The sequence below is a fragment of the Penicillium atrosanguineum genome (genome assembly GCF_028827265.1).
Source record: "Penicillium atrosanguineum strain IBT 20685 chromosome Unknown utg000005l_segment0_segment0, whole genome shotgun sequence".
NCBI lineage: Eukaryota > Fungi > Ascomycota > Eurotiomycetes > Eurotiales > Aspergillaceae > Penicillium > Penicillium atrosanguineum.
In genome coordinates, this window is record NW_026623137.1 from 1,893,060 (window position 1) to 1,919,729 (window position 26,670).

Sequence of the window (26,670 nt, forward strand, 5' to 3'; positions counted from 1 at the left end):
CATGTAATAAAATACTGTAAACCAATAACACGGGAATATTAATATCCGGTAGCTGCTCTAAATATAGTGCAGTGGGACTTGGCGCCAAAGGAAAGAAAGAATGAAAGAGTTTAGATGGAGACACCGATTTCCGGAAGTGCTGTAACTAAATTGAGACTACAAAGTACTGATCCTGTATGAGCTGTCAAAAGACCTCAATCCGACTTAGATTGAATTGAGACCACTTGACAGGATTTCGATCCTCCCTGTACTGAAATTGGACAAATGCGAGAAAACCAGAATGGCGGGACGGGCCGAGACGCGAACCCCTGAACCGCCTGACCGCGACGAACACGAAAAGTCACCGCCACGAGTATTGAGACCGAGACGCACCACCAGACCGCCTTACAACTATGGCCAAGAGCAAGAAATCGACATCCAGCAGATAAATGCGCGTTCGCAGCAGCAGCAGAAGAAGAAGACCCTGGGCAAGCTAGTAACCCAACGGGAAACGGTAACGTCGGACTCCTCGACAGAGAGTGAGGACCCGAACGCCTCTGAACTTATACAAGAGCTCGTCAAACTCAGGAAAGAAATCAAACTGCGATATGAATTGCACAAAGAAGAGCTGCGGAAGGCTAAGGAAGAATCCAGTGCCGCTCTCGCAGAAGTGCGACACGAGCTGCAGATCCTGACAGATAGACTATTGGTACCGCAACCCGAGGTATGCTCTTAGACTGGCATCGATGACATCCTACGCGAAATTCAAACCCTAAATGACGTAATTAGCACTCCCGCCCTTATAGGCTCCCTGTCCTACGCAGATATCGCCCGTACTCCTCCACTTAGTCACCCGAGCAATATATAGACTCTTTTAACGTCGAACACGACACCGACCACCTTCACCGATACGCTATACTGCACGATAGACACCTCGAAGATGACCGAAAGCAAAAGTGAGAAGATATCCGCGGGCTTAATTAGGGCTATAACCGAGACAGAGATCCGGACGATGGATGATTAACCTCACTGGCGTTGTCGCGCTGTCACTGTGGGTCTAAGAAATACCGACCGGATCAGAATCGCGTGTCACGACGAAGCCGAGCACTAGCTAGTTAAGAAGGTGGTGGAAACAAAGATCGGTGCGGGGGCCTAGGTACATCGAGACGAGCTCTAGCCGATTAAGGTCGATAGCGTTAAGAGGCTATAGTACTAGATGATAACTATAGTATCCTATTAGGAGCGGTAGCAGCCTTTAGTGAGGAGAACGAGATTACTATCGCTAAAATAACGTAACTTAGCAGTAAGGAAGCCGCGAAGCTATATAGGTCAATAGTCGTATACCTAGCTAAAGGCGCTAATAGCGGAGGCTCCTAGCTAAGGGGTACTTTTACGTAGGCTTCCGCACAACCCAGTATTGGGTCCGGGTTAGGTTGTGTTGGAATATGGACCAATGCTACATAAGGTGAACCTATCCTCTTATTCAACATAAGAAGAAAAAGAAGAAGAAGAAGAAGAAAAAGAAGAAAGAAAGAGATGCAAACATAATTTAGCCCTCCAAACCACTTACCTCTCTCTACCCCACCAGATCGATGACATTGACATATCTCTCATCATACCATCAGTTCTATCACATTTCCTTCCCTGATTCTATTCTGTTTATCTGATATAAAGCATGTGACTTTGACCACTTTCTGTCTATAAATATGCGCGAGACACTAAATAAAAATGACAGACCTTTCACTCTCTTCAGATATTTTACTATCCTTTCTATCTGCTTAGAAAGACCTTCTTCTTAGTCCTTTGTTTGTGGTTTGTGGATTGTGCTCATTTAGAGTGCATAAGCCCTTTGCACTCTATCTTATTCTTTCTATCTTTATCCGATCAAGCCTTCCTTGGTCGGGTAGTCAACGATCCGTGGTGGGGAAGCATCTGCAAAAGCGTCCCCCGCGCCACGAAAAGCTTCGTGGTATCCGCCTCCCTACGCGGCCGACACTTACAAACCCAGGCCCTTAATATTATTATACCGCAGACAGAGCGCTATCATACCTCTACACCACGCGATACCTCGCTATCGAGTATTACTAGAATAGCGGACGTGAATCTATATGGCTTATAAGTGATATATGGTACAGTAATCATAAAGACCGGAAGAGTTCAGCAGGATATATATTTTAGGTATATAGTGGCCCCGTGGATTGGAAGGCTACTAAGTAACGCATAGTGACCACTTCCACCACTGAAGCTAAACTATTAGGTTTATCTAATATAGGCAAGCACCTCTAATAGTGGAGAAGACTACTTAGGCATATAGGCTTCATACCCTCCTATATCATCACCATTCAGTGTGACAATAAGCGAGTAATTAGTCTGCTTTAAGGAGACGACGTAGTTTTCGACACTAAGCTTCAACATGTGGATGTACACTATTACTGGCTACGCCAAGAGGTCAGGGCAGGTCAAATTGCTATTAAATGGACACCTACCGTAAGTATAGTGGCCAATGGAGTCACTAAGGCGCTACCGCGACAAAAACATGACAATTTCGTCAGATTGCTGAACATAGTGGATATAAGTCACCTGATTGACTAGTCCTGAAGAGGAAATCAGAGGCTGTTTTGCAAAGACCACGGTTTCGTGCGAATTGGATGCATTCCAGCAATCTCAGGGCGCCTGAGACCGCTGAGGGGGTGTGTCAATACGAATACCGCGGTGGATCGGAGATACAATTATCCTTCATGTTTATTACTTATGTAATCTAGAATCCCCCTATAAATTGGCAGAATCAGGGGTAATACAAAAACAGAGCTTTTGATATCGTTGATTGGTTGCATACAAAACATTCCGACATTTTGTCACTGGAACCACAGGCATAGCAGGAACGGATCACGCGACTTTCACCGTAGTCAGTAGATGGGTGCTTTAAAACGACCATCGAATTCGCGCACGGGTCCACGTTCTTCACATTAACACCCATCCTTACTCGCGAAAATCTCGTCCGGGTTGTACTTGACGTTCATTTGTTGCTTCTAGTTCGGATTATTCACTCCACTAGTCCTTCAAGGTCACCCTTAGTGTGGTGTCACTCACCAGCAAAACCTATAGTCTGAACGTGCCCCCACCAAGTGGATAAGTACTGATTTACATCCGCTATCCTGAGACCCAAAGTTCTCCGTATCCGCTACAAGGATCATGGAAAATTTATTGCTTGCTTTTGTCCCTCTTCGACGGACCTTGGATGATTCTGATGGTTTGCCCGCGACCTTTCAAGAATTTGAAAATAACCCCTCGGCTCTTAGTGCAGAGGATCGCACTCGGCTTCTCGACCTTCCTGACCTTGCAACTCAAGTCGCAAACATTGCTATCACCGCGCCAACAACCTCGAATAAGCAGGATTTCTTGAAGAAGGCAGCCGAGTCACCTAGGGATCTAACTTTCTCTGAGATTGATTTGTTGAAGAGCCGCTATTGGGGAAAACTTACCTTTGACGAAAAAGAGGCGTTTGAGGATGCTTTGGGTACGTTAGCAGGCATCTCCTATGAGTATCGCACGGAAACCTTGGAGCGCCTACAAAATTTCCAGAGTCATCTCTACGAGCAGTATGAAGCTAACGCAATCGCAAATGCGTTCGATGAAGAGACCAGACGAGTTGATGGAATGGAGAAAGATTGGAAACAAAGGGACTTCGATATAATGTTACAACAAGGGCAGCCCTAGCTACGTCAGCTATGGCAAGAAGATCAGGATAAAAGGCCATGGGGTTATGCGATGTTTGAGAACCCTCAATGGAAGGCAGAGAATCCCGATCGTTGGGAATCTTATCATCGAAAGTCGTCACATTCAATACACATGGCTTTTAGTGCAATAGCCTCCGGTGTTACGATCCAATCGAGATACTCTATTAAGCCTTTCGATTGGCCTTCCGAAACGCCTACCGAAGACGAAAGCTTTCCTACGATCATAAGTGAATTACGGAAGCAGTTTAACTATCTCCGATCGTACCCTCCAAAGAAGCGTATAGCGGATCTTCTGAAAGAGTTATCGTGGGGGACTATTGACTCTATATCGGAGGGGCTCACAGAAGGAACTCTACGGAACGTTTTTCTATATCTAGATGGCAATGCTGCAGCCTCTGTTCTAGAAAATCAGTTGGCAGATGAAATTGGATCTGGGCTATCGACCCAGACTACGTGGTAAACACCGAGACCCAAAGCTCTAATAGGTACCAAGGCTACCTACGCGTTCGTCTTCAGCAGCTTATAAACAATTTTCACGTCGCCCGGCGTTGGCATGCCGATAAGATCTCTATGGAGGATTTATGGAAGGCGGCGCAGAAGGAACCTCATAATGGCTCGTTTGTTTCAATGGAAGACGAGGAAATATTTTCACAGGACTCAACTTGGGAAGTTGCAACCGCTGTTCGACCAAGAAACGCGAGGCTGGGAGCCTCCGATTGATTGCATTTATGTGAAGCCAAAAAAAAGAACAAATTGATAGAATTATGATACTTTCGTCTATTAAAATGCTGCTGGTACGCTCCCTCTTCTCCACCCACCCTCACTAACCGAAAGTTTCTGAATTCTTACTCTAGTACAGCGAGGCGAAATATCATCTGAAAAACACAGATAACTAGTTACATATGTTGGAGCTCGTTCCAATACAGTATGCTTCTCCAGCTATGAGCCTTTGGCGTTCACCCTTCTTCGTGTTGAGGGCGGGGTTCATTTCATAAAGGCAATCCAAGGAAATCCCTGCTTCGTTCGCCATGTCTTGACAATACTTTTCAATCCTTTGGCGTTATCCACTTATTGCAGGTATCTGGTGTTCCCGTCTGAGTAGGACCCGGAGGTTCCACCGCAGTGCCCTTAGTAGTAGATGTAGTGCTATTAGCAGTCCCGCGCTGCACATAGTAATATACTCTGGCTTGTCTAGTCTTGGTGTTAGTAAGTGCGTTGAAATAAGCTAGCTAGAACGAGTTAAGGGGAACTGACAGGCCCGAGCAATCTCCGTTCAGAGAGGGGCTCCAAGAATAGAACTTTTGGACTGCGATATCGAAGTTTTTGGCAAAATCGACATATGAGTTATTTTCTGAAGAGTATTCGTAAGTTTTCATGTCAATCCTGGTATGAGAACTAAGGGAATTTCTTACCTCGAGCCATATAAAAGTTAGTGCAGTCGGATACTATGCTCTTCTGGTACGAGGTTGGCGTCGGGTTGGGGGAGTGCGAGACAGTTGTTAAACTAGCGACCGGGGTTCCTCGTATGCTGGTGTATTGGAACTTAGGGCTGCTCGGAACCCCAGGACTATTTCTAGCTGTGTTCACAGGGGTCCATATCTATGGCGCTATGGTTGAGTAGGTATCCACGTAGTAACCTATCATCCACTATTTGATGACGGGCGAAGCCACGCTGTTGTACCTGCAGAACACTGGGAGCGCGAATTGCACACCGCAGGGTTCGGACATGTTGATTGGACCGACGGCAGCTTACCTGAGAATGCGTTCCAAAAGGTCATTATAGCGCTAAAGTCGGGGGCTCAGGGTCCGCGACTACCAAAGCCAGCTGCCCTCCCAGAGCCCATCCCGGAGCTCAATCCGGCAAATATTGAGACACGCACGGCGGGGGCAGAGAGGCTCGTATCCACATACTCCAATGGCTGGGCTACGTCCAAGCTGCATTTCCTTGGCGCCAAAAAGGGAATGTTCAGCTGAAACAAAGTGACAAGGCTCTTCCACGCAAGATGAACCTTGACGCCGTCGTCCTGGTGACGGGAGCCACGGGAAGCTTGGGCTCACATCTCGCCCAGAAGCTGGCCGAGGATCCCAAGGTCGCGCGGGTGGTGTGCCTTAACCGCCGCAGCAGCAGCGTGCTCGCCGAAAAAAGGCAACAAGAAGCATTTGCCAACCGTGGCATTAAACTTCTTCCTAGTACCCGTGCCAAACTCCGCATCTTTGAGACTGATACCTCGAAAGCGCAACTGGGTCTTTCGCCGCTCGATTACTCGTGGCTTGTCGAGCACGCCACTAATATTGTGCATAATGCTTGGCCCATGAGTGGCACACGGCCTATCAGTGCGTTTGAGCCGCAGCTCCAGGCTATGCGCAACCTGCTGGACTTAGCTCGTGAGATAGCGTCCCGAGATGTTGACCCTCCGAGCCGCGTGGGCTTTCAATTCGTCTCGTCTATTGGAGTCGTAGGCTTCGCTGGCGAGTCGCGAGTCCTTGAGCACCGCGTGCCACTATTTGCCACTCTTCTCAGCGGTTACGGCGAAGCCAAGTGGATGTGTGAGCGCATGCTCGATGAAACACTGCATAAGTACCCGCGTTCTTTTTGCCCCGGTCAAATTTCAGGATCATCCACTAGTGGCTTCCGGAACCCCGTCGAGCACTTCGCTTTCTTAGTCAAGTCAGCCCAGTCGCTGCGTGCGTGGCCCGACCTGGATGGTGTGCTGCAGTGGATTCCTGTGGATTATTGTGCCGACATCATGGCCGACCTGTTGAAGATTGGGTTGCGCGACAAAGCACCTGACGCTTATCCTGTTTATCACATCGACAACCCCATTGGCCAGCAATGGAAAAGTATGTCACCCGTGCTGGCTGATGCGCTAGGTATACCACCCCAAGCCATTATTCCCTTCAAGGGCTGGATCTCGAGGGTCCGCCGGTCTCCTATGCCTCTCGAGACAGAGAACCCAGCTGCTCGCCTAGTCGACTTCCTTGATGACCATTTTGAGCGCATCTCGTGTGGCGGTCTAGTTCTAGATACGAGTAAGACGCAAGAGCACTCCGAAACTATGGCTAGTGCGGGCCCTGTGAGTCCTGAGGTGGCCCGTCTCTACGTGGCTGCTTGGAAGAAGATGGATTATCTGAACTGAAGTCTTGAAGAGTGACTCTGTTTCTTTCTTTTCCGTTGTCGTGTGTTTATTTACTGTTTTTATTTACCACAAACAACAATTTGCTGGCGCTCTCATACGTCTAGCTTTTGGTTACAGTTGCATTTGAAATGGTAAACTTTTTCTTAAATCGCTCAAAATACCACTGAGCTCTTTTGAAACACCGTAAAATTGTCTCGCCTATATTTTGTATGTGCTCTCAATTTTCTATTCATTATTTTCTGTGGGCTATAGCAGTCTGGATTTCATTATATCATTAAGCGCCAAACCACCACCTCGGTCATCGAGATATTATCAGAATCACCCGTGGCACTATTGTGCCTGCTGCCTAAGCAATGATTCGACTAGTGCGCTCTACTGCGAACATGCATAATGATTACTAGGAAAGAAATGACAAAAGTTGATTCCAATACTTCAGGACCAGACTATTCGGTTCATACGCCGTGGGGGCACAAAAGGATCTATCTAGAAAAATTTCTACAAACATTTGAATCTGTCAAAGCAAGAATTTTGAATTTGAAAACATCTGAGAAGGCATTTGAAAGTACTAAGAAAATAATCTTCGTCCAAACTCGTAATACAGGACCCAGATGAGGGGTCGCAGCATTTCTCTTAAAAAGGCATGTGCTGCCACTCTAGCGTCTACCTATGTATCATTTAGGCTTTGGTAATGCAGTAAAGCGTGCCGTGCTGATTCTACGCTCCAAGAATTGCAACGATTTCTAATTCCCGCAATCATGTTGGCGGACCTAGGTAGGGGTGAACTCCGCTATCCAATCGGACTTCAGCGTTGGGGGTCATAGTAAGCACAGGAACAGGAAGCCACCAGACATTCGTATGTAAGATGCAGGGCAGAGACCTTTATTGAACGCCTCCGGACTTCAAACACTCCGATTTTGCAGCAATCCTGCAGAAAAAGGCCAAGACTCTAGCTAACATGGCGGAACGGATATGTTGCCTAGGTGTACTAGTGATGGGGGAGGCAGTTGTATCACACCATCACGAAGCATCGACTTATTAGAAAGCCATCATTTGCTGGCTGAGCTGATTATCTGTGACTTTGTTTCTTCTAGTATTCGCATCCATTCTCTAGGTACACGTATTGCTATCTCTTGTCCGCCCAAACATGGTTCGCAGACTGTCCAGATCGTTTGCTTTGGCCATTCTGGCCAATTTTGCAGGGATTTTCGCGTCCGGCGTTAATATTGAGGCCTTGTTTGAGCCTTATTTGTCCCCAGGCAGCTTGATTGCCGAGCCCACTGACGCCAACTTCTCTTCTGTTGTTTCGCCGCGATGGTCTGAATGGGATCCTCCTAAATGGACTGGTGCCATCAAGCCCAAAACAGTACATGATCTTCAGAATATTGTAGGTTCAAGACTTGAATGGGATTAGGGAATGTACTTACATGAGCTGCACCAAAAAGGTTCGAATTGCTTCGGCACACAACATACCCTTCATAGCAACCAATGGCGGTCATTATCTTCTCATATGCTGCATTCACAGAAGGCGGAATGAGAGTGATCCAATCTTCTGTAGGCCGGAGGCTGTCTTTGAAGGTAGTCCGGGTATCATCAATGGCTAGGTGTAGCCAAAGTTATGTACGGTGTTCCATTTGAAGCAGCTGCTGTTCGATTCGATGATGAAGCTCTGGTGACAGTGGCACTGTCTCAGCTAGTTCTCTCACCCAAATCCTCACCACCAGATCAATCTCCTCATGGATTTGGTCATTCTGCTCCTTCCCTTGATATGCATATGTGGGAAAGAATCGGTGATTGCTCGAAAGTGATTCTGTATATGATCGTAGGGACGACTGGTGACCAGGAATTTCAAACAGGTTTCCTCTGTTGATGAAGATGGCTGGCAATGAAATAACCGGCGAATTTGTGGAGATGTTTGCTCAGATTCAGGACTGCCTAATCGGGAAGTCGAGAAGTCCTCAGGTGCCTTAGGCCACGGAGGCCTACAAAAAGGCCATTTCCCATTCTCGCGCTCCCTCTACTTTTCTTTCTCCCGACGACTTGATTCCTTCGCTAAATGCGCCGAATAAAAGATTTCTCGATTTTGCTTGGCTCGTAACACAGGGTGAGTTTTCTATAGACAGGATGAGCCCCGTGGGCTCGCGGTGGTGTCGATTGCTAGTATTAACGAGATATGAGATAGCTTAAAGTGACTATCGAGACTTGGCAAGGTCTAGGGGAGTGTTGAGCAAAACGAAGAAGATAATGCTTAGACTACATAGCAGTGCTAACAGTAACTAGACCTTGCATGCGGTGCCAGCATTTGCAATCCCTCTCCACAAGACAATTCATCCACGGCCGTCATATTGCTCTTTTTTCGTACTATCAATACAATTAACATGATTCTCAGGATCTCAACGCATTGGAAATAGTCAGGACTTACAAAGTGTCGCACGTGTTCACGCGATTTTTCTTAACAGATGACCGTATGACAGCTGGTGTAGTCGACGATATTCACAGTAAGCTCACCCTCGCTAACGTCGTTGTTATAGAATGGGGCACTGCCGCAAAGACCGCAGTTGTGATCAACCAGCTGCTGAATGGCGGCCTTGACCGAGTGACCTGGAGCGCCATCTTTTGTGTTCTGCACAAATGCGCAGACGGAGTACTGCTCAGTGTTGTCTTCGTCGCACTGGACGCAACAGATTTGTTGGCCGTTGTAGTATTGCGTGTTGTCCGGGACGCTCTCGCAAACTTTTTGTAGCTCTTTCAGATTGGTCTGGGCATGGCAGAAAGGGCACTCTCCACTACCCTGGCAATTGATTCCCTTGCCGGCAGCGGTGGTAATAATGGCCGAAGCCATGAAAAGAAGGCTAGTGAAACGCATCTTCGTGGAAATGCGGGTGGCAGGAAATGTGAAAGACTGTGAAGTGTAGAAGTCGAAACAGATGAGCACTGAGTTCTGTAAGCGGTTTTATATGTCCCTGGACGAACTTAGGTTGGAAGAGGTAACTGCTACAAACCGGCTGGATCCTGCGGATTGCATCGAAACGTATACCGTATTCAGTCTAGTTGCTGACGATGGTGTCTCATCAAGGTTACCTCTATGAAATCCACCTGTATGGTTACCTAAATTATCTATCACGGAATTGCGACTAGAACGCATGATCGCATCGAAACGTATCCATTGACTGTATATAGTGTAATTTCTGACAGCAATGCCTCATTACGTTGCTCTATGAGCTCCACAATTATGTCGCCGAGGACTGATAAAAACGCACCCCCGGATTGTTATTTACACACTTCTCTTACTGCATTTGGTATGGCGCAGTATACGCGAAACTCAGGGTAGATACACCCCGCCCTACTAATATTCCATCCCATCGCCGAGTATCCCACTCTGCGGGAGGGAATTGAGGTCAGGCCGGCACATACTCAATAATCCTAATTCTGCTGGGTTCACTTATTCCCGCCTAAATTATTGCCTGAATGGTATTTCTACCGTTGAACTTATGTCACCTGATTACCTTGGTGTATTTAGATCTCCATTCCCGCATCCTTGATCCGTCTTCCTTCCTTATGCTTAGTTGCCTCATTGAATGCTACCATTTTGATTGATCCTCTACATTCCTGAGCTATGTAACAAATAGTACTGTCAGTTGACTTTTTCCATCCTCTGTATGATCCTTCAGTGTTACCTAGCTCTCGATTGGTTAATTGATTTCATCTTTATTTCTTAGTAAATCCCCGCATATTGCTTTTTAGGCTCAGGCCCCCTGTACTATAGCCAGTACGGTATACAGCTCGATACTACGCCTTTTCTCAATATTTGACTCAGCAAGGACTAATAACTATGAGTACAGATGTGAATCAATTACCGTTGATTAGTTCTTAACCTACTCGTTAATAATAGAAGTGGCTGAAATACGCCGATCATCACCAATTGAACTCTAGAGTCTGCTAGCATAGAATATTCTCTACAATACGCCGGCACAAACGGAATAATTTAGGCAGCAACACAAAGGAGATTAGAGTCACGCCTTTATAGATAGTTCATTTCCTAGCTCACCATAGCTAGGCCCATTAGATATGAAAAGGGGAAAGAGACCCGAGTAGAAAAAACCGTTATAGTTAAGCAAAGGTAGGATATTCACCTCTGTTCTTAAACGTATCCGGATAGCTCTCTTGTAAGGAGTACGGGGTAGACTTCTGTGGAGCGCTATTTAAACACGAGGCGGATTCGAGGTATGTGTTGGCTTATCGAATGCTATTCAAGACATCCTGACACCCTCCCGGAGTATCTCTAACAGCAATCGGTCCGTCAGTGAATCCCTCCTCCAACACGCCTTAAGCCGCTAGTGGCTAAGGGAGACCTATTCTGGTGGATTAAAGCTGGAGTGCGGATATTGCTTATCACGTTGGAGGAGGTTATACGAGGCTTTTTAACTTTTAACTTTCCCTATATCCTCTAAGGCTTGATGATACATATGTGAAGTCGGTTTACTTTTATCTAATTTATTCAAATTGTTGTGGGTGTTTCAAGATTTGGGTCCAGGCGGTGGTGTCATGGTCCGAAATTTTGAATGCGGACTAGCGTAGACCGAAATTCCCAAAAGGGAAATTGGTCCAAAATGCATTTTTTAGCCATACCCGTGGCACTAACCACCCTACCCCTACCTGCAGAGGGATAGAAATAGCAGAGTTGTTTAATACGTCTGATTGGCCATACATCTTGGTTCCGACATCTTCCCAGCGGAAATCTCCTTGTCTGACGGTATGGAAATACCATGGTCGGCTCTATGAAGCCGACAGAATATTCTTTGATATTATTTGGGGACAGGGAGTCACTATTCTGGGATTAGGGAAAACACCAGCATCTAATTTTCGAATCATGAGGGCCGTCACAATTCTGCGTCCTTGGCCTAAGTCAGGATCCCACATTGAATGTTCTCCAAAAATATGGACTTCACTTTGAAACCTTTTTCGCTCGGCGGCGCAAGAATAAACTCGATGTCACATCAATTTCGCCGATCCAGTGTATCATTGCGAGAGTTTCGGCCATTACTCTTGCGTACTGATTTATTTCGCTCGTGGTGACTCCATTTGATCCAGATGGAGCGTGAATTTCGACGTAGTATGAGAATTTTGTGTTCGTGTTCCGCCTAGACATGGCCTGATTAAGCAGTCTATGTCGGGCTCGCTGTTGAGGATTTGTCATGTTATCTTTGGTGGGCAGTAGTTGCTAACGAAGAGTCGTCTTGTAGTTTCGATTCGGGCAAGGGCAGGATGCGTTGAGAGAGTATGATATTGCACAGCATATAGCCTGGTGGGAACTTTCGCAGGTTCACCGATCACCATATATTGTCGGTTGACTTGATATAATCATAGCAGGCTGGTATTTGGATCTGAAGGCGTGACTGAGTTGATTCTTGAAAGCTTTGGAGCACTCGCTGGTGCATTTCAAAGTCGTTTCTCAAAGATCGGGCAGGCCGGCCATCTTCCCTTTTGAATGCGGGCCCTGTCGATGCAGCCCAGACTGTACCGCAAAAACCTTGCCCAATCTTACGTAGTGTGAAGGTTTGCACGTCTTTGGTCTCTTCGGTGCTGGTATCCATACTTTTCCTACGACTTCGTGATTTTAATTTTAGAGAAGGGAGAAGTCGGTGAACAGTTAGGAGGGAGGAGACCATATAATCATGACATGGGTAATCAGTAGCGCCGACTCCTAAAGCAGACTGGTGAGCCAACCAGGGATATGTCCAGGCGAGATCGGCGAGTCGCCCAGCACCGAATGATGGGCACTAGGTGAGTATCGCCATAACATGGCTGTTGTATGTTTTTGTCTTTCATTGTTTTTGCTTCGCACTGTAGACTCCCATTCTCCTACCTATAAGATAGGCATATGATAGTGGTGAGATTTTCTCGTCTCAGGCCGCACTAGTGCCCAGCCCCACATCAACTTCTGTCGACACCAGTACAAAGCGAAGGGACAATATCAACAAACTTCATTCAACATCTTGGGTATTAAGGTTCATATCGTGCTATCTAATCTAGTAGATAGATCAACAAGAGGGTATTGAAAAAGGAGTGGACTAAAGTCGATGAAGAACCAAACAAGACGCCGAGAAAATATCGAGTGCGACCAGAGGCGCCATCTGTGACACGGGAGGTCGTGATCGTACAGCGAAGGAGCTTTAAAAAAGGGCTTGCATCCAACAGCGGTAGTCTTCATGTAGATCACGCCTTGTTATCCTCAACCTTCTCCCACTCGCTGTCGGTGCTTCCGTAGCCAGAGCTATCGCCGCCGGAGCTGGGCCGCTTCTTGGGATCCCGTTCGATGGGCTGGAGTCCTGACGAGGACAAGGACGCGCTACCGGTGGCGATGGCGGAAGGCTTGTTGAAGGTTTCGGTCTCTGTGTCGCTGTCACCCTCCACGGAATCCTTGTTCCTGTCGAGCGCGGGGTCCTTCTTCTCTGCCTCTTGGGCGAGTTGGGCCGCGCGCACTTCTGCCGCAAACCAGTTGATCGAGTACCACAGTCCCGCGGAGATGATGGACAGCGCGACGAAGTGTAGGCTGTGTGTTGCGAGGAGGAGGGCGAAGAGGATGAGTTGCAGGGCTGCGAAGCTGACGTTGGTCGCGATCAACAGAGTCGGGGTGGGGCCCGGTGTGAAGACGCTGGACCATAGCTCTTCCACGAAGGAAGCCATGGTTGTCGATGTGAAGGCAGGGGAGGGGGGGAGTGTGACGTCGTCCGGAAACAGGTATCCGTATACGGGGACTGAGCGAAAGATCGGGCGCGTCTCGGTGAACGGGTTCCGAGGCCTGAAATACTCCACCCGAGCGGAGCTTGGAAAAAGAGTCGTGGAGAATCCTGAGTGGAAGCAGTTAAACTCCCGTTTCCCCGTGGGGACAATAAGTCTTTCTATAGTCTAGTCTGCGTAGTCTACATAGTCTGCACAAGTCAGATGGGCATATCACCCTCTCTAGTCGCGGGATGCCATCATCGGTGGTTCCGCCTAGGATACTCCGACGACAACCGGCCCGAATGACCGGATATTCGAATATCCTTTGGCCTGTTAGACTTTGGCTTTTGCGAAAAACGGCGATTCTGCCCGACAAGGATTGGGGGCGTAACTTTCGGAGGGACGCCGAGGGCCCATTATTGCGCAACTCACCTCCGGATTGGTGGTGCTCTCAACCGGTGTAGAATACGTTCGTATGTCTTGGTAGGACTTGAATACTTGCTAGGCTGAGTACTTGGAAGCTTTTAACCTTGCAACATGATCGACGGGGCAGTGAAATGCTAGGTCCTCGTTCACCGATATTCCCATCATAACTAGGATCTCCCCAGATTCCCAAAGCATCAAGCCCCACGCTGGACCGTGGAAGAGGGATCAAATGAGGTGAAATGTACCAATAGCCGCCTCTGACAGTCCAATCTACTGCATGCGATTACCCAAACCCCCTTGTTTTCCCCACGTCCCAGGCTTAGCGGTTGATCTCCTCCATATGTTCCCTGATGTAGTTACACCCATCGGGTCCCATAAACCGTGTATTGCCGTCATTTCTGTCTGGGGGAGACCCGCTTCCCCGAGTCGGTCTTTGCCCTAGTGTCCAATCATGATGCCTCTTTTGACATATTAGGCCATATACGGGGCATTAGATGAAGGGAGGGGAAGTCGGGGTTCCAAACTGGATATACGTATAAATATCGCCGACCAAGCTCCTGTTCCTTCGGTTGTCGGGTTATACCAACATTTTTTTAATCCATCTTCATTGTGGAAATGACTGATAAAGCAGCTGTAGCCAAGGAGCTTTCGCCCGATGGCCGCTCTGTGGAAGGCTTTTCTCATCATGCTGAGGATATCACGGCGGACCGTGAGCCCTATGGCCCGCCGGGTCTCAAGGGGTTGATGTCCAACCCGTTTGTCCTCATGTGCGCGGCCTGTTCTACGCTCGGTGGCTTGATCTTTGGTTATGATCAAGGTGTCGTGTCTGTTATTTTGGTCATGGATCAATTCCTGGACGAGTTTCCGCGGGTCGGAGGTGCTGGGTCTGGGTTTTGGAAGGGTCTGCTGACGGCAATGATTGAACTGGGTGCATTGATCGGTGCCCTCAATCAGGGTTGGATTGCAGACATGATCTCCCGTCGCTATTCCATTTTGGTGGCTGTTGGTATCTTCACCGTTGGCTCCGTGCTTCAGACCGCCGCAGTGGAATACGGCATGTTGACCTTTGCTCGCTTTGTTGGCGGCTTTGGCATTGGCATGTTGTCCATGGTTGCACCGTTGTATATCTCCGAAATCAGTATGTGATTTGTTTCCCCTTTTAAAGGGTCATCTACTTATATCTATTTCGATTAGGTCCTCCGGAATGTCGCGGTACCCTCCTCGTTCTTGAAGAGTGGTGCATCGTACTAGGCATCGTGATTGCCTACTGGATCACGTTCGGCACCAGATACATGGCCGGCGAATGGTCCTGGCGGCTCCCCTTTCTCTTGCAAATGATTCCCGGCTTCATCCTCGTAGCCGGTGTCATCGTTCTCCCCTTCTCCCCGCGCTGGCTCGCCTCGAAGGGTCGCGACGAGGAAGCTTTACAGAGTCTCGCCAAGCTCCGAAACCTCCCAACCTCCGACAGACGGGTACGCCAAGAGTACATGGATATCCAAGCGGAGGTTCGCTTCCACCAGCAGATGAATGTTGAGAAGCATCCGAACCTACAGGGCGGTGGAGCCAAGAATGCCTTCCTCCTGGAGATGGCTTCTTGGGCTGATTGTTTCCGTAAGGGCTGCTGGCGCAGAACTCACATTGGTATCATGATCACTTTCTTCCAGCAGTTCGTTGGAATCAACGCCTTGATCTACTACTCTCCTACTCTGTTCGGTACCATGGGCTTCGACAATAACATGCAGCTTATCATGTCCGGTGTTCTCAATTGTCTACAGTTAGTCGGCGTAACAACCTCCATCTGGACAATGGATACACTAGGCCGTCGGAAACTCTTGCTCGGAGGATCCGTCGGCATGGCCATCTCACACATCATCATCGCTGTCCTCGTCGCAAAGTACAGCTACGACTGGGAAGCCCATCAAACTATGGGCTGGGTCAGCGCAGCCTTCCTCTTATTCTACATGGTCGCCTTCGGTGCTTCATGGGGACCAGTCCCATGGGCCCTCCCAGCTGGTATGTTTCTTCCCATGGAATCCACTCAATGATGTCACTAACAATCCCAGAAATCTTCCCCTCCTCCCTGCGCGCCAAGGGTGTCGCCCTATCTACCTGCTCGAACTGGCTCAATAACTTCATCATTGGCCTCATCACCCCACCCTTAATCGAAGACACAGGTTACGGTGCTTACGTGTTCTTCGCCGTCTTTTGTGTACTCTCTGGTATCTGGACTTACCTCTTCGTTCCGGAGACCAAAGGCCGCACTCTCGAGCAGATGGATCACGTTTTCAAGGATAACTCGAGTGAGCAGGATCGAGCTCGTAGACGTGCGATTGAAGTGGAGCTTTTGAATGAACATTTGGAATACAATGTATGATAATTCTATCTTAGGAATTCGTGAGCATAGCGAGCGCTTTTTGTCTCTGTACTTTGATAGCCTGGGGTATTACAAATTATGGTTACTTCCTTGAGCCGCCCAAGCGTAGTTACGAAAATCAAGCTTAAAACAGGGGCAGGGGACGGAAACTAGCATGCTTTAGCTTTCCGGTTTGGTGTCCTTGATTTGCTGCTTGCCCTTCGCCGTGAACACAAAGAGTATTGGGATAGGAAAGTAAACTCTCCAGATTTAAAATACATATAATGGCTGAAGTCTGTAGAGCATTCTCGCTTGTTGTAGATGAGCATTGCAAAGAACTGTATTTTGTGAATTATGTAAAATTCGCCCGAAGAACAAACTAATCCCTCTGTATTCAGCTTAGTATGGCGGCAAGTAGAAAATATGTTGACTGTTGAGCCCAAAATATCATGTAGATAAAAATAGGTTTTGAAAAGATCATCACGTACTCGTGTGCGCGCTCCCTGTCTGTTAACATATGTAGCTCAGTTCATGACGGGTGGCTTGTGCCGCGTTGTGGTAAATTGAGTGCTATTGAAACCTTTGAACTCATCAATTCTCCTTCTTGGCGCTGTTTATTATTAGCTGGTGATAGTAGCGAAGTCCAAATCGTCCTCATCATCGTATGTTTCTGTCTTTGGTGATGTTGATCGGCGTGGGAATTCTCTGCCGCGCTCCCTCAATACCCCTCTTTCGCTGAACCGTTAGAAAGCGATGAAAGTCACTTAATGAAGAACCCTATATTTCTTTATTAAGGATCCAAGTGATAGAAGACGCATCAGTCACGGAGAAAGAGCCTATCTTCTGCTTTTTACCTGTTACCCACACTTATGGTGCAGAAACAGGCGACAACCGGGCCGAGTCCCGGGCGAGAGCCTAATACAGTCTAGTAATTCGCGAGAACCTAAAGGAATTACACCATCGATGCATGTAATGCGATATATTCGTGATCTAGGTAATATTCAAACCCCTATAAAAGCGGAGAAAGTCTGGGGTAGTGCGTGGCTTTGTTCTGAAATAGATTTTCGGATAACCTCTTTCTATTCACAATATGCGTCTCTCTTTCTGGAAAATTTGTCTCATATGTAGCCCAGTGGTGGCTACAACGGAAGTTGTCAAGCTCCAGGCCTCCGCACACTTGCCCGTTGGAGCTTCAAAGCCTGTAGAGCATGCTTTTGCATCGTTCTCATTTCCAGTTCACTTTTTCGCGGATTTTGCTGGTAAGTGTACCAAGAGAGAAGGCGAATCTCCGATATTAACAGAATCAAGGAAATAAGAGTCATCCAAATCGCTTCTCTCAGGATGTTGTCAGGCTTCTTCATGAAAAGACAGGAGCCTGGCCACACATCCGCGTTGGCGGTACATCAGGGTACTCTCGCCCCCACTTCCAATCTTCACCAAACTAAATAGAATATAGAGATCGTGCCATCTACAATGCCTCCCAGACCCAATCAATAATACTCTCCGAGGAACTTGACAATGGAATTCCTCTCGAGGTCTATCTTGGACCCACCTGGTTTGAAGGTTTCGAGACTTTTCCCACTCCCTGGACCTTCGGCGTCAACCTAGCCAACAACAAGAGCAACGCCCTGGATAATGCCCTTGCAGAAGCAGAGGCAGCTTTGAAACATATAAAAGGCAACCTTGTCGCCTTTGAGATTGGAAACGAGCCTGACCTTTACCCTGGCTCCGTTCGGCCGCTGAATTTTACTGAGGCAGACTATGTGCGTGAATGGAGGTACTTCGCAGATGCTATTTCGCAGCGTGTAATGAAGGGGAATAAGTATGGATTGGATTGGTGGAAGATATTCCAGGCTTTGACTTTTGTTGATGGATGGAGCGTGTGAGTTGCTTCTTGGTCTTACGATGTGTCGATTCTTGGAAGCTAATATACATCAGGTCAAAGGCTTTTGATGAGTATGGGATCGACTCTACCGGGCATGTCAAGCTCGTGTCACAGCATCAATATGCCGCGGGAAATGCAGACTGGGTGCGACTTGGAAGTCAGATAGTCCTTCTCTGACAGAAGCATCACTCAACTAACTGCTGTTAGGATCATTCATGAACCACACTGCCATCGCTGCAAACTTGACTCAATATATTCCAGCCATGGAAGCTCTGCAAGCTTATGACCCGCAAATCCCATTCCTTCTCGGAGAGACGAACAGTGACTACGTGAACCTCAACATGGCTGGAGTGGAAGGTGTCTTCGGTAGCTCCCTCTGGCTTGTTGATTACCTACTTTTCGGAATGAGCTTGGTACGACCTAGCCGTGATATATTTTGAGCGTAAGCTAACCTACAATCCGTTCGCGCAGAACATCACCCGTTTCAACCTAATCCAAGGAACTACCTTCGGCTACACCGCATGGGTCCCAGTTCAATACAATGGCCAAGATCCGAAGGTCAAGCCGCCGCTATACGGCCAGCTTGTGGTCGCAGACGTGATCGGTCACCACCGAACAGTCCAAGTAAAGTCTCTCGATTTGGGACGAGACAACCTTTCAGCATATGCAATTTACGAGTCAGATATATTGGCCAAGTACGTCGTTGTCAATCTCGACGAATGGAATTCTACCACGGTGTATCCTCGTCCTTCTCAACAAATCTCTCTTGATGTGCCGGGATATGTGAACACGGCTGAGGCTAAAAGGCTTACTGGGCCCGGCGCTAGTGCGGATACTGGTATTTCCTGGGGTGGTTTGAGCTGGAACTACACCGATGGCCGACTTGCTCGTTCTGGCTCGGATCGTTGTGATATCCTGCGTGTTAGCCATGGACGTCTTGCTGTCGAACTGCCTTCTAGTGAGGCTGTTGTTGTCGAGTTCCACCATCAGTAAGGTGTGTGGAACGCTGAAAGTAGTGAACTTTCTTTCGTTAAGAGATTGGTGAATGTACATAGCGGCCCCACCATCGTCAAGTGAATTGTGGATATACTATGTACTAAATTTCTTTTCCTATCTTTGCGCCCATTCTCCAGTTTGACGTCATCGCCTAGGTCTGTGAAATCGCTTAAAAATCCCAACGTGGAAATGATCCTGGTCTTGCGGGAAACCTTGCCATGCAAAAGATAGCTCAATTGCACGTTCCTGGCTCCGGATGTGCTCAGACCCAAAAGCGAGAACAAAAGACTTGCGGAACCCCACATGGTACCACTGACGCCACGTATGAACTTGGCAGCGGCGTCGAAGGTACGTGTAAGGCGTGGGTAGCGGCACTTTTAGCCACCTTAGCTCCAAGCCCAGATGATATGTACTGTAAGATGACGGGAAGTCATGCTTGGCAGGCACCCAGCCCCTCTATTTTGCAGTGACCTTGGGCTCCAACTTGAAGAGTTTTGTAGGAGCGACGTAAAACTAGAAATTTATTTCGGTTTTATTTTCATCGGAGCCTCCGAAAATTTAAGCTCACGCACACGTTCTTTGTGGTGGCCTTGTCTGAGTAGAAGGATCTAGTCGTGAACGCGCGTCCTCGATTGCGTCGCGGAGTTCCCTGCAAACTGCTATACCCAAAGTTCCTTGATCAAAGCGGCCATGTGGGCTGTCAGAGTCTGCGTTTGGGCCAATCAATGAGATAGAATTCGACGCCAAAAGCGACCTAGTATTCTAGGTCACAATTGCCCTGTTATCACGAACAATACGTACGCTAGGTCGATCATTTCCCGGTTTCAGAACTAAAAAGCTTTGAGTTCCTCTTCTATTTGAACATCCAAACTCGCATCTTTTGCCCTTTGCTCAGACAATCTTTCTTGCAAGTGTGCTGCCTACATTCGCTTACTAGGCTTTTTGTTTCCATCATTCGCTCGCAATCATGAAGAACTTCTTTGGTATTGCTGCTTTCGTTGCTGGCACTAACGCCCTCGTTGGTCGCAGTGACAGCTGCTGCTTCCAGATCACTGCCTCTGGCGGTGCTTCTGGTACTCTTGGCCAGCTAAGCGATGGCCAGGTCCGCGTCGGCGATTCTACTTTGTCCGCTGCTACCTTCTGTCTTGAGGATGCTATCATCACAGACAGCAATGGCCGTGGCTGCGTGGTTACTAGTGAGTATCATCGTTCGTATAAATATATGTGGCATCCTTCGCTAACAGGTAATACAGCCGAGACCACCCAATTCCAGTGTGACGAGGGTGCCACTGGCACTTCTGGCTTCACTCTTTCGTCTTCGGGCGCTCTCAGCTTCGATGGTAGCTCGAGCTTCATGGCTTGCGCAACTGGCCAAGACAATGGAGACAACATCTACACCACCAACAGCACCTCCGTCACCCAGTGTGTGAGTGTCGAGTTGACCAGCGATTCGTGCTACGCTGCTGTCTCGTCGTCGGCTGTCGCGTCTTCGTCCACTCCTTTCGTGATCCCTGCCAGTATCCCTCCTGTCTCTAGCTCTGCTATTCCATCTGGAGTCGGTGCTATTGGCTCTTCGACCCCGGTCCCTGTCACCTCCATGCCCGTTCCTTCCGGTACTCCTGTTCCCGTTTCCAGCACACCGGTCGCGACTTCGACACCTCTCAAGAGCACTCCGGTGACTACATCAAGCTTTGCAACTAGCACTACCACTGCCTCGGTCAGTGAGACCTCGTCGACTGCTTCATCCTCAGCGGCAGCCACTACCGCCCCGTCGAGCTCCGCGACTAAGGTCGACTTCTCCAACTGGGGTGCTTCCCTGGTTGCGATGTTGGCCCTCGCTGTTGCCTACTAAGGCTATGTGTAAAGATCGGTACATTGCCGTTTGCAATGCATGCCGGCGCCTCGTCTTTACATTTTTCCAGTTGACTATTGTCAACAAATGACGCTTAATGGAACTGAGATATGGATAATACGGTAGTAAGATTGAATGAAAAATCTAAACAAATTTGATGCGAATACTTTCTATCGATGTGAAGTTCTAGAAATGTGTAGAAGAAATTTTATTTAGCTAACTCCAGGGCCGTATATCTGGAAGAGAGACTTTAATTATAAATCTAGCTAGTACTGACTACGACAGCATTGAGAAAATATCAGTCCGGGACATTTTTCAATTCCACAGCGAAACCCATAAATAGTGGAAAACAATGAAAATTGGAACTCTTCGTATTGGTTTCAAAGGCTCCATTGCATACCAATTCATGTTTAAATTTATCACTTCACTGCACTCGACTGGCGCCACTCTCTAATGGCTGAACTCCTTTTGCAGAATGCTATTACATAGAGCGAGATCATGCCCTCCATTTTCTTTGGTCTTTCATCCGCAAGGTCAGTCGTTCCACCAGGATATTCTAACTCCTATACGTAATAAGTACCATTCTTCCCACCCCCGCTTTCATTCTATATACTAGAAATGGTACAGAGTTTATTGATATGGATAGCTCTTATTTGTCCATGCGGCCTCGCCATTCATTAACCCGTTTTATCCAATCACGAACAAGAGCTTCAAAAACACTAGTCTCATCGATAGGAAGGCCGTGTGTACCACGATCTAGAACAACATAGGTTGATCGTGGATAGAGCTCCAGCAAGCGAAGGCTGTCTCGATAGCCCACACTCTCATCTTGCCGACCACATATAACAAGTGTGGGTGCAAAGAACTTGACGTTTTCACTGTCCAACGAGAATGATAACTGATATCGACGTGGATCTGCTCGGATCGGATCTAACACTTTGTTGTCTGCTGCTTTCTCCGCTGGAAGGTAAATTCCTTCGTATTTCGCCTTTAAAGCTTCAACGTAAGCAGGAGTTTGAACGAGAACGTTTCCAAGCAGTGTCTTGTCTTCGGTTGATATGCTCGATATGAGTTGCTCGTTTGCAACCAAAGGTTTGAAAGCGTCGAGATCGCGCATGCTGTCCTTTGGCTCAATAAGCGGTACGCGTAGTAGTAAACCATCGACTTGTTCAGTATATTTTTGAGCTATCGCACGTGCAAGGTAGCCGCCACATGATGAGCCGACAAGTAAGAACCTTGACCTCTCAAGTCGTGAATCAATGAATTGCACTAGGCGAAGGTATATATCGTCCAGATCCTTGACATTACTCGCAGGCGTTGTGCCCATGCCCGGAAGATCCACGTAGATTCGGCGAAATCCCGGTGTTTTGCTGAAAATCGGCTCAAAGTCCAGCTCCTCGACCCTTCCCTCCATCTGCCATCCATGAATGATCAAAACGGGAAGTCCTTCACCGATTTCATGTGCGGATAGAATAGATTCCATTTTGTTCCTGAGTATTTACTTTGTGAATTTATGAGGAGCAGGAATCAGAACAGTTGATTGCAGGGGTACAGGTTGTTCCACCAAAATCACAATCACGCCATGTATGCTGACACAATGCTCCTCCTAATGTAACGTAATCCACTCCACAATTGAGCCGATAACCTCACGTGTTTTGGTCGAGTCCCAAAAGCAACACTGTTCAACCACCTACCATGCCACCAAAGGCTCATGAAAAATTCGAGGAAAAGGAAAAAACGAGCGAATAAAGCGATAGAATCGATGCTATAAAGAAGGGAAAAGAGAAGAAGCTACAATCTATCTAGAAAGCATGCCAGAAAGCAGGGGCGGTGAGACTAAACAGTTGCTCACAGAATCCCAAAGGCGTAGCAGCCATGATCATAAGCCTATTAATGCCATGACATCTATCCACTAGAAAACATACAAATGATACCCACATGCACAAGTAACATCCATGGATTGTACGAGGGTTGCTAGCGGTTAAGTGTGGACCCAACTTCCTCTCCTGTATAGACACAGGGGCCTTCTCCCACCCGTGTCCAAAGTGCCTTCGCCCAGAGGCAGACTACACACCACTTACTCTCCGATTTAAACTCGACAATAGAGAATCTACTGCAACAACGAGGTCGGCCCGTGTCATATATTAGATATCGGAGGTCGCGGCCGCAACGGGTCTCCACGCCAAGGGTGATCCTAATCCACTCGGGCTAAGGAACGAGCGGGCAGGGAGCGGGGCAGGGAGCGAGCCAGGGAGAGGACGGAGTTAAGGGTACGGAAAAGGCGAGGTCCTCTGGGGGACCGTAACCTACAACCGAACGACATCTTGCATTCGTGTATCGATATTGTCGGTCTACAAGCTTAAGCTTGAGTCAAACGGTCTCAAAAAGAACTTGCATTGAGCATCTCGACCACTCGGATCGGTTTTCAAATACCGTCTGACAAGAATTTCCTCTGCTCTCGCTGTGGTGAGCATTGCGGGCACATTGGCGGCTCCTCCCCTAGTTGCAGCGACTTTCAAGTCTGGGTTGAGTATCGGGGGTGCAGGGTTGGGATTACCCTTCTTTGTTGGAGGCGCTTCCTTTGCGAGTGGGCTTGGAGTTTGGAGTGCCAGCATGCCAGACAAGTCGGTACACTTACAGTAGGGATGCAAATGATGAAACGATAGATATTGAATTTATTTCATTCTACCCAACTACGTATTGCTCCGTGTTTGGTAGATACCAATATCGTAGTTGTACGGAAATCATTAATCTTATACTCTAGATTTGCCCTAGTCTTTGTAAAGAACCCCTGGGCTTTCATAATCACACCTCTTCCTCAAAATCAGAGTCTTCAGAGTCATCCGAGTTATCCCCAGCAAGACCAAATAGCTCAGTATCATGTTCGCTCTTTGGCACCATGTGCCCCCTTTGTTGCCTCTGGTGTCGGTTCTTTCGTCGTAGGATCCATACATACCCGGCAACCTCAGTAAGCCAGATGACGAACCAAGCGACTATCGCTCCTGTAGGGCGTCCTCTATGGTAGAGACCCAATGCAACATTCACGGTTCCTAGAAGCAAGAGACCGCGACCGAGCCACCTGTGTATGGAGGTAAAAACAGACTGCTGGTGAATCTGGATGAAAACCGTATGATGCTTGTAGCCCACCACCGCCTGAATTGCTAAAGCGCTGACTACAGTGAGACCGAGAATCTTATGCAGGTCAAAGTGTGTCGATCTGATTGTCATGTAAGTGGCACTGCCGAGGGCAAGCAGTAAGGCACCGATTTGAATGGCCCAGTGGTATTTGAACGCGCGGGCTAGAGGCAATTGGATGAGGATCCCACCCAGCATAAAAAGGCCCATGAAGGCAACACTCATGACAACCCCATGGACTGCTGCCGGTGACAGCCAGGATGATGAAAGGAGAGACCCAGCCTTGGGGTTAAGATTCGCGTGTCCATTTTCGTTTAACATGACAAACCCCGTAGTTTCTCCGGGCCTGATGGCTGGGGTGTACTCGTCTGCGTCGGAGAGAAGCGCTTCATCCATGTCACCTTCCACAACGCCGTAATAATCGTGCATCATTAAAACTGAGTCGGTCTCTGGGGGGTCAAAGGTTTGGTCTCGGTTTGCGGAATAGATAAAGGGCGTTTTGCCCTTCGTTACGATGGGTGTCTGCCACCACAGCTCACAGGAGTAACATACAAAATGTGCGTGGTAGCTCGTGGCGGAGATAGAGCTATTGAGCACTTCCACATACGTCGCATGATCTGTTAATACCGTCGGGTTGGTGTGGCTTTCGACCGTGCGGATGCTCGTTACGGGTGACGTTCGATCTTGGTCCGAATACATCACGAATATCAGCGAACCCGCCATCTTTTTTCCAATGCCAACAGCAACCCAACCGCCATTTTTGGATGGGGTGGCGACCAGAGAGAGATGGATGTCATGGCCTCCAGCTGTCTCGTTCTTGGTACTGGCGACGCCGAAGCAGAGCGGTAGCTCATCGCGACAATATTGGATGCCCGTTGCGAGGACGAGGGGTAAGAAATGAAGAGTATACAGCAAGAGGGCTAATAGACGTGAGGGAGCCCCCATTTTGCTGCTATTCAATAAAACGAACACGAATAGTAGAACAACAATTGGCGGTGAAATTGGGACTGCTCAGCTTCCCAAATCCAAGGAAAAATTGAAAAGAAGAAGAGCTCGGCACAAACTGACAGGTAGACGTTCAGGCGTCTACTCACAGAGTCACCCGGTTACATGCATTACACGTAAATCTCATCACCTCAACACTCTGGCCATAACGGTGGGGGAACAATGTTAGACGGTCTCTATTTCCAGGTCCTCTCTCTTCCCCCTCCCCAGGGTTGCATCGCAGCGCACTCATCACGGCTTCGGGATATGCATAATCTTCTAATCTGGGGATTTCGGGTCCTTGCGCCTCTGGTTCGGAGCTCCTGCCTTTTTCTTTTTCTTTTTTTTTCTTCCCTGTTTGCGCCCGATCCGATGTATCCAGATGGGATGGTCCTGCTTAGCTCTGTTATGACGCTAATGAAAGCTTGGGCTCGATCTCAGTACTTGTGGCACGGAGGGGTCTGGGCCAGTGGCATTGCTGTATTAAAGATTGTAGTGGGGGAACTGCTGACTGCATGAAGGAGCGGTCTATCGGATGACTAAGGCTTTTGTGATATATAAGACTTTCTATGCGCAGAATAAGCAAGACAGACATATCTCCTCTTCTAAAACCCCCTTACGTGCTCTTCTCCCCTATACTCTCCTCCCTAGACCGACAGGGTGCGTGTGTGTGTTGCACGGCCTGCGTGGTCAGACAAGCCATCGAGCACTCCCCATTTCAACATCTAGTTTGTAGATTCAAGACAAATTGGTTCGGGGATTTGGCAATTTGAGTTTGGTCCCTGGTCTCACCAATACCGTCGTCTCCCGCTGTATATCTGAAATGCACGGCAACACTACCACTTTTCTTTAGAAGGCTTTTGTAGCTTAATAAAGGGTATAATAAATAATACGTACCAAGACGTCCCGAATACACGTATTTTAGTATAAAATCGCATTAATTATGTCTCTTCATCATGGGCCGCCAAGAGGCCATGGGCCATGTCAATGTTAACTACAAGGTATATCTCTGGAGATACATGGGTCACGTAATAACCCCTAATGCATGAACTAGTGAACCTTAGCATCAGGGTTCGAGAAACAAACGAAGAGTGTATGTAGTGAAAGTAGTCGTGAGACATACTGTATCAGATACTGCCTGTATATTGTTTAGATAGAATTATGCTCTCTCGTATAAGTTAGGGCTCTGCGGATACTGTAGTCTTCGAGAAACTACTTGATTAGCTTCTTCGGTATTGTAGAAGAGGGTCAAAGCCAAATTTCGCTCTAGTTATAGATAACGGATCTTTCTATCGATCTAATCGCATCGAAGAAACATGTACCAAGATGGGAGTAAAGCTAGCATATCTGCTATCTTACTTACCTATTTTCATCTTATTGTGGTCTTCTTCTTAGAGGGAACTAGGTACGGTATAAGAAGACTTAGAAAAAGGTGTGCAAGCTTTCCTCGAGTGGTAAGTTAAGGA

General features: G+C 47.8%; 13 protein-coding genes across 13 annotated transcripts; 9 read left to right on the top strand and 4 right to left on the bottom strand.

The window, feature by feature from the left end:
* Nucleotides 1-280: 280 nt before the first annotated feature.
* Nucleotides 281-847, top strand: N7443_006955 (Transcription factor; the record flags this gene model as incomplete). Its single annotated transcript, XM_056887011.1, is given in 2 exon segments — nucleotides 281-703; nucleotides 716-847. 2 exon segments carry the CDS (start codon nucleotides 281-283, stop codon nucleotides 845-847), a joined length of 555 nt encoding a protein of 184 aa, XP_056740660.1.
* A 2,324-nt stretch (nucleotides 848-3,171) lies between these two features.
* Nucleotides 3,172-3,696, top strand: N7443_006956 (uncharacterized protein; the record flags this gene model as incomplete). Its single annotated transcript, XM_056887012.1, has 1 exon — nucleotides 3,172-3,696. The coding sequence occupies one exon, from the start codon at nucleotides 3,172-3,174 to the stop codon at nucleotides 3,694-3,696; it is 525 nt and encodes a 174-aa protein (XP_056740661.1).
* Nucleotides 3,697-3,747: 51 nt separating this feature from the next.
* Nucleotides 3,748-4,436, top strand: N7443_006957 (uncharacterized protein; the record flags this gene model as incomplete). The annotated part of the gene is made up of 2 exons (XM_056887013.1): nucleotides 3,748-4,172; nucleotides 4,202-4,436. 2 exons carry the CDS (start codon nucleotides 3,748-3,750, stop codon nucleotides 4,434-4,436), a joined length of 660 nt encoding a protein of 219 aa, XP_056740662.1.
* Nucleotides 4,437-5,163: 727 nt separating this feature from the next.
* On the top strand, nucleotides 5,164-5,690 carry N7443_006958 (uncharacterized protein; the record flags this gene model as incomplete). Its single annotated transcript, XM_056887014.1, has 3 exons — nucleotides 5,164-5,239; nucleotides 5,306-5,333; nucleotides 5,384-5,690. The coding sequence occupies 3 exons, from the start codon at nucleotides 5,164-5,166 to the stop codon at nucleotides 5,688-5,690; spliced, it is 411 nt and encodes a 136-aa protein (XP_056740663.1).
* A 29-nt stretch (nucleotides 5,691-5,719) lies between these two features.
* Nucleotides 5,720-6,853, top strand: N7443_006959 (uncharacterized protein; the record flags this gene model as incomplete). Its single annotated transcript, XM_056887015.1, has 1 exon — nucleotides 5,720-6,853. The coding sequence occupies one exon, from the start codon at nucleotides 5,720-5,722 to the stop codon at nucleotides 6,851-6,853; it is 1,134 nt and encodes a 377-aa protein (XP_056740664.1).
* A 1,144-nt stretch (nucleotides 6,854-7,997) lies between these two features.
* N7443_006960 (uncharacterized protein) lies at nucleotides 7,998-8,264 on the top strand (the record flags this gene model as incomplete). The annotated part of the gene is made up of 1 exon (XM_056887016.1): nucleotides 7,998-8,264. The coding sequence occupies one exon, from the start codon at nucleotides 7,998-8,000 to the stop codon at nucleotides 8,262-8,264; it is 267 nt and encodes an 88-aa protein (XP_056740665.1).
* Nucleotides 8,265-9,302: 1,038 nt separating this feature from the next.
* Nucleotides 9,303-9,716, bottom strand: N7443_006961 (uncharacterized protein; the record flags this gene model as incomplete). The annotated part of the gene is made up of 1 exon (XM_056887017.1): nucleotides 9,303-9,716. The coding sequence occupies one exon, from the start codon at nucleotides 9,714-9,716 to the stop codon at nucleotides 9,303-9,305; it is 414 nt and encodes a 137-aa protein (XP_056740666.1).
* Nucleotides 9,717-13,066: 3,350 nt separating this feature from the next.
* On the bottom strand, nucleotides 13,067-13,537 carry N7443_006962 (V-type ATPase assembly factor PKR1; the record flags this gene model as incomplete). Its single annotated transcript, XM_056887018.1, has 1 exon — nucleotides 13,067-13,537. One exon carries the CDS (start codon nucleotides 13,535-13,537, stop codon nucleotides 13,067-13,069), a length of 471 nt encoding a protein of 156 aa, XP_056740667.1.
* A 1,077-nt stretch (nucleotides 13,538-14,614) lies between these two features.
* On the top strand, nucleotides 14,615-16,373 carry N7443_006963 (sugar porter family MFS transporter; the record flags this gene model as incomplete). Its single annotated transcript, XM_056887019.1, has 3 exons — nucleotides 14,615-15,137; nucleotides 15,194-16,012; nucleotides 16,063-16,373. 3 exons carry the CDS (start codon nucleotides 14,615-14,617, stop codon nucleotides 16,371-16,373), a joined length of 1,653 nt encoding a protein of 550 aa, XP_056740668.1.
* A 1,069-nt stretch (nucleotides 16,374-17,442) lies between these two features.
* Nucleotides 17,443-19,230, top strand: N7443_006964 (glycosyl hydrolase family 79 C-terminal domain-containing protein; the record flags this gene model as incomplete). Its single annotated transcript, XM_056887020.1, has 6 exons — nucleotides 17,443-17,611; nucleotides 17,661-17,760; nucleotides 17,809-18,234; nucleotides 18,291-18,394; nucleotides 18,445-18,650; nucleotides 18,709-19,230. 6 exons carry the CDS (start codon nucleotides 17,443-17,445, stop codon nucleotides 19,228-19,230), a joined length of 1,527 nt encoding a protein of 508 aa, XP_056740669.1.
* Nucleotides 19,231-20,200: 970 nt separating this feature from the next.
* Nucleotides 20,201-21,085, top strand: N7443_006965 (uncharacterized protein; the record flags this gene model as incomplete). The annotated part of the gene is made up of 1 exon (XM_056887021.1): nucleotides 20,201-21,085. The coding sequence occupies one exon, from the start codon at nucleotides 20,201-20,203 to the stop codon at nucleotides 21,083-21,085; it is 885 nt and encodes a 294-aa protein (XP_056740670.1).
* Nucleotides 21,086-21,734: 649 nt separating this feature from the next.
* Nucleotides 21,735-22,568, bottom strand: N7443_006966 (alpha/beta fold hydrolase; the record flags this gene model as incomplete). The annotated part of the gene is made up of 1 exon (XM_056887022.1): nucleotides 21,735-22,568. One exon carries the CDS (start codon nucleotides 22,566-22,568, stop codon nucleotides 21,735-21,737), a length of 834 nt encoding a protein of 277 aa, XP_056740671.1.
* A 1,322-nt stretch (nucleotides 22,569-23,890) lies between these two features.
* Nucleotides 23,891-25,165, bottom strand: N7443_006967 (cytochrome and DOMON domain-containing protein; the record flags this gene model as incomplete). The annotated part of the gene is made up of 1 exon (XM_056887023.1): nucleotides 23,891-25,165. One exon carries the CDS (start codon nucleotides 25,163-25,165, stop codon nucleotides 23,891-23,893), a length of 1,275 nt encoding a protein of 424 aa, XP_056740672.1.
* Between the last annotated feature and the right edge of the window lie 1,505 nt (nucleotides 25,166-26,670).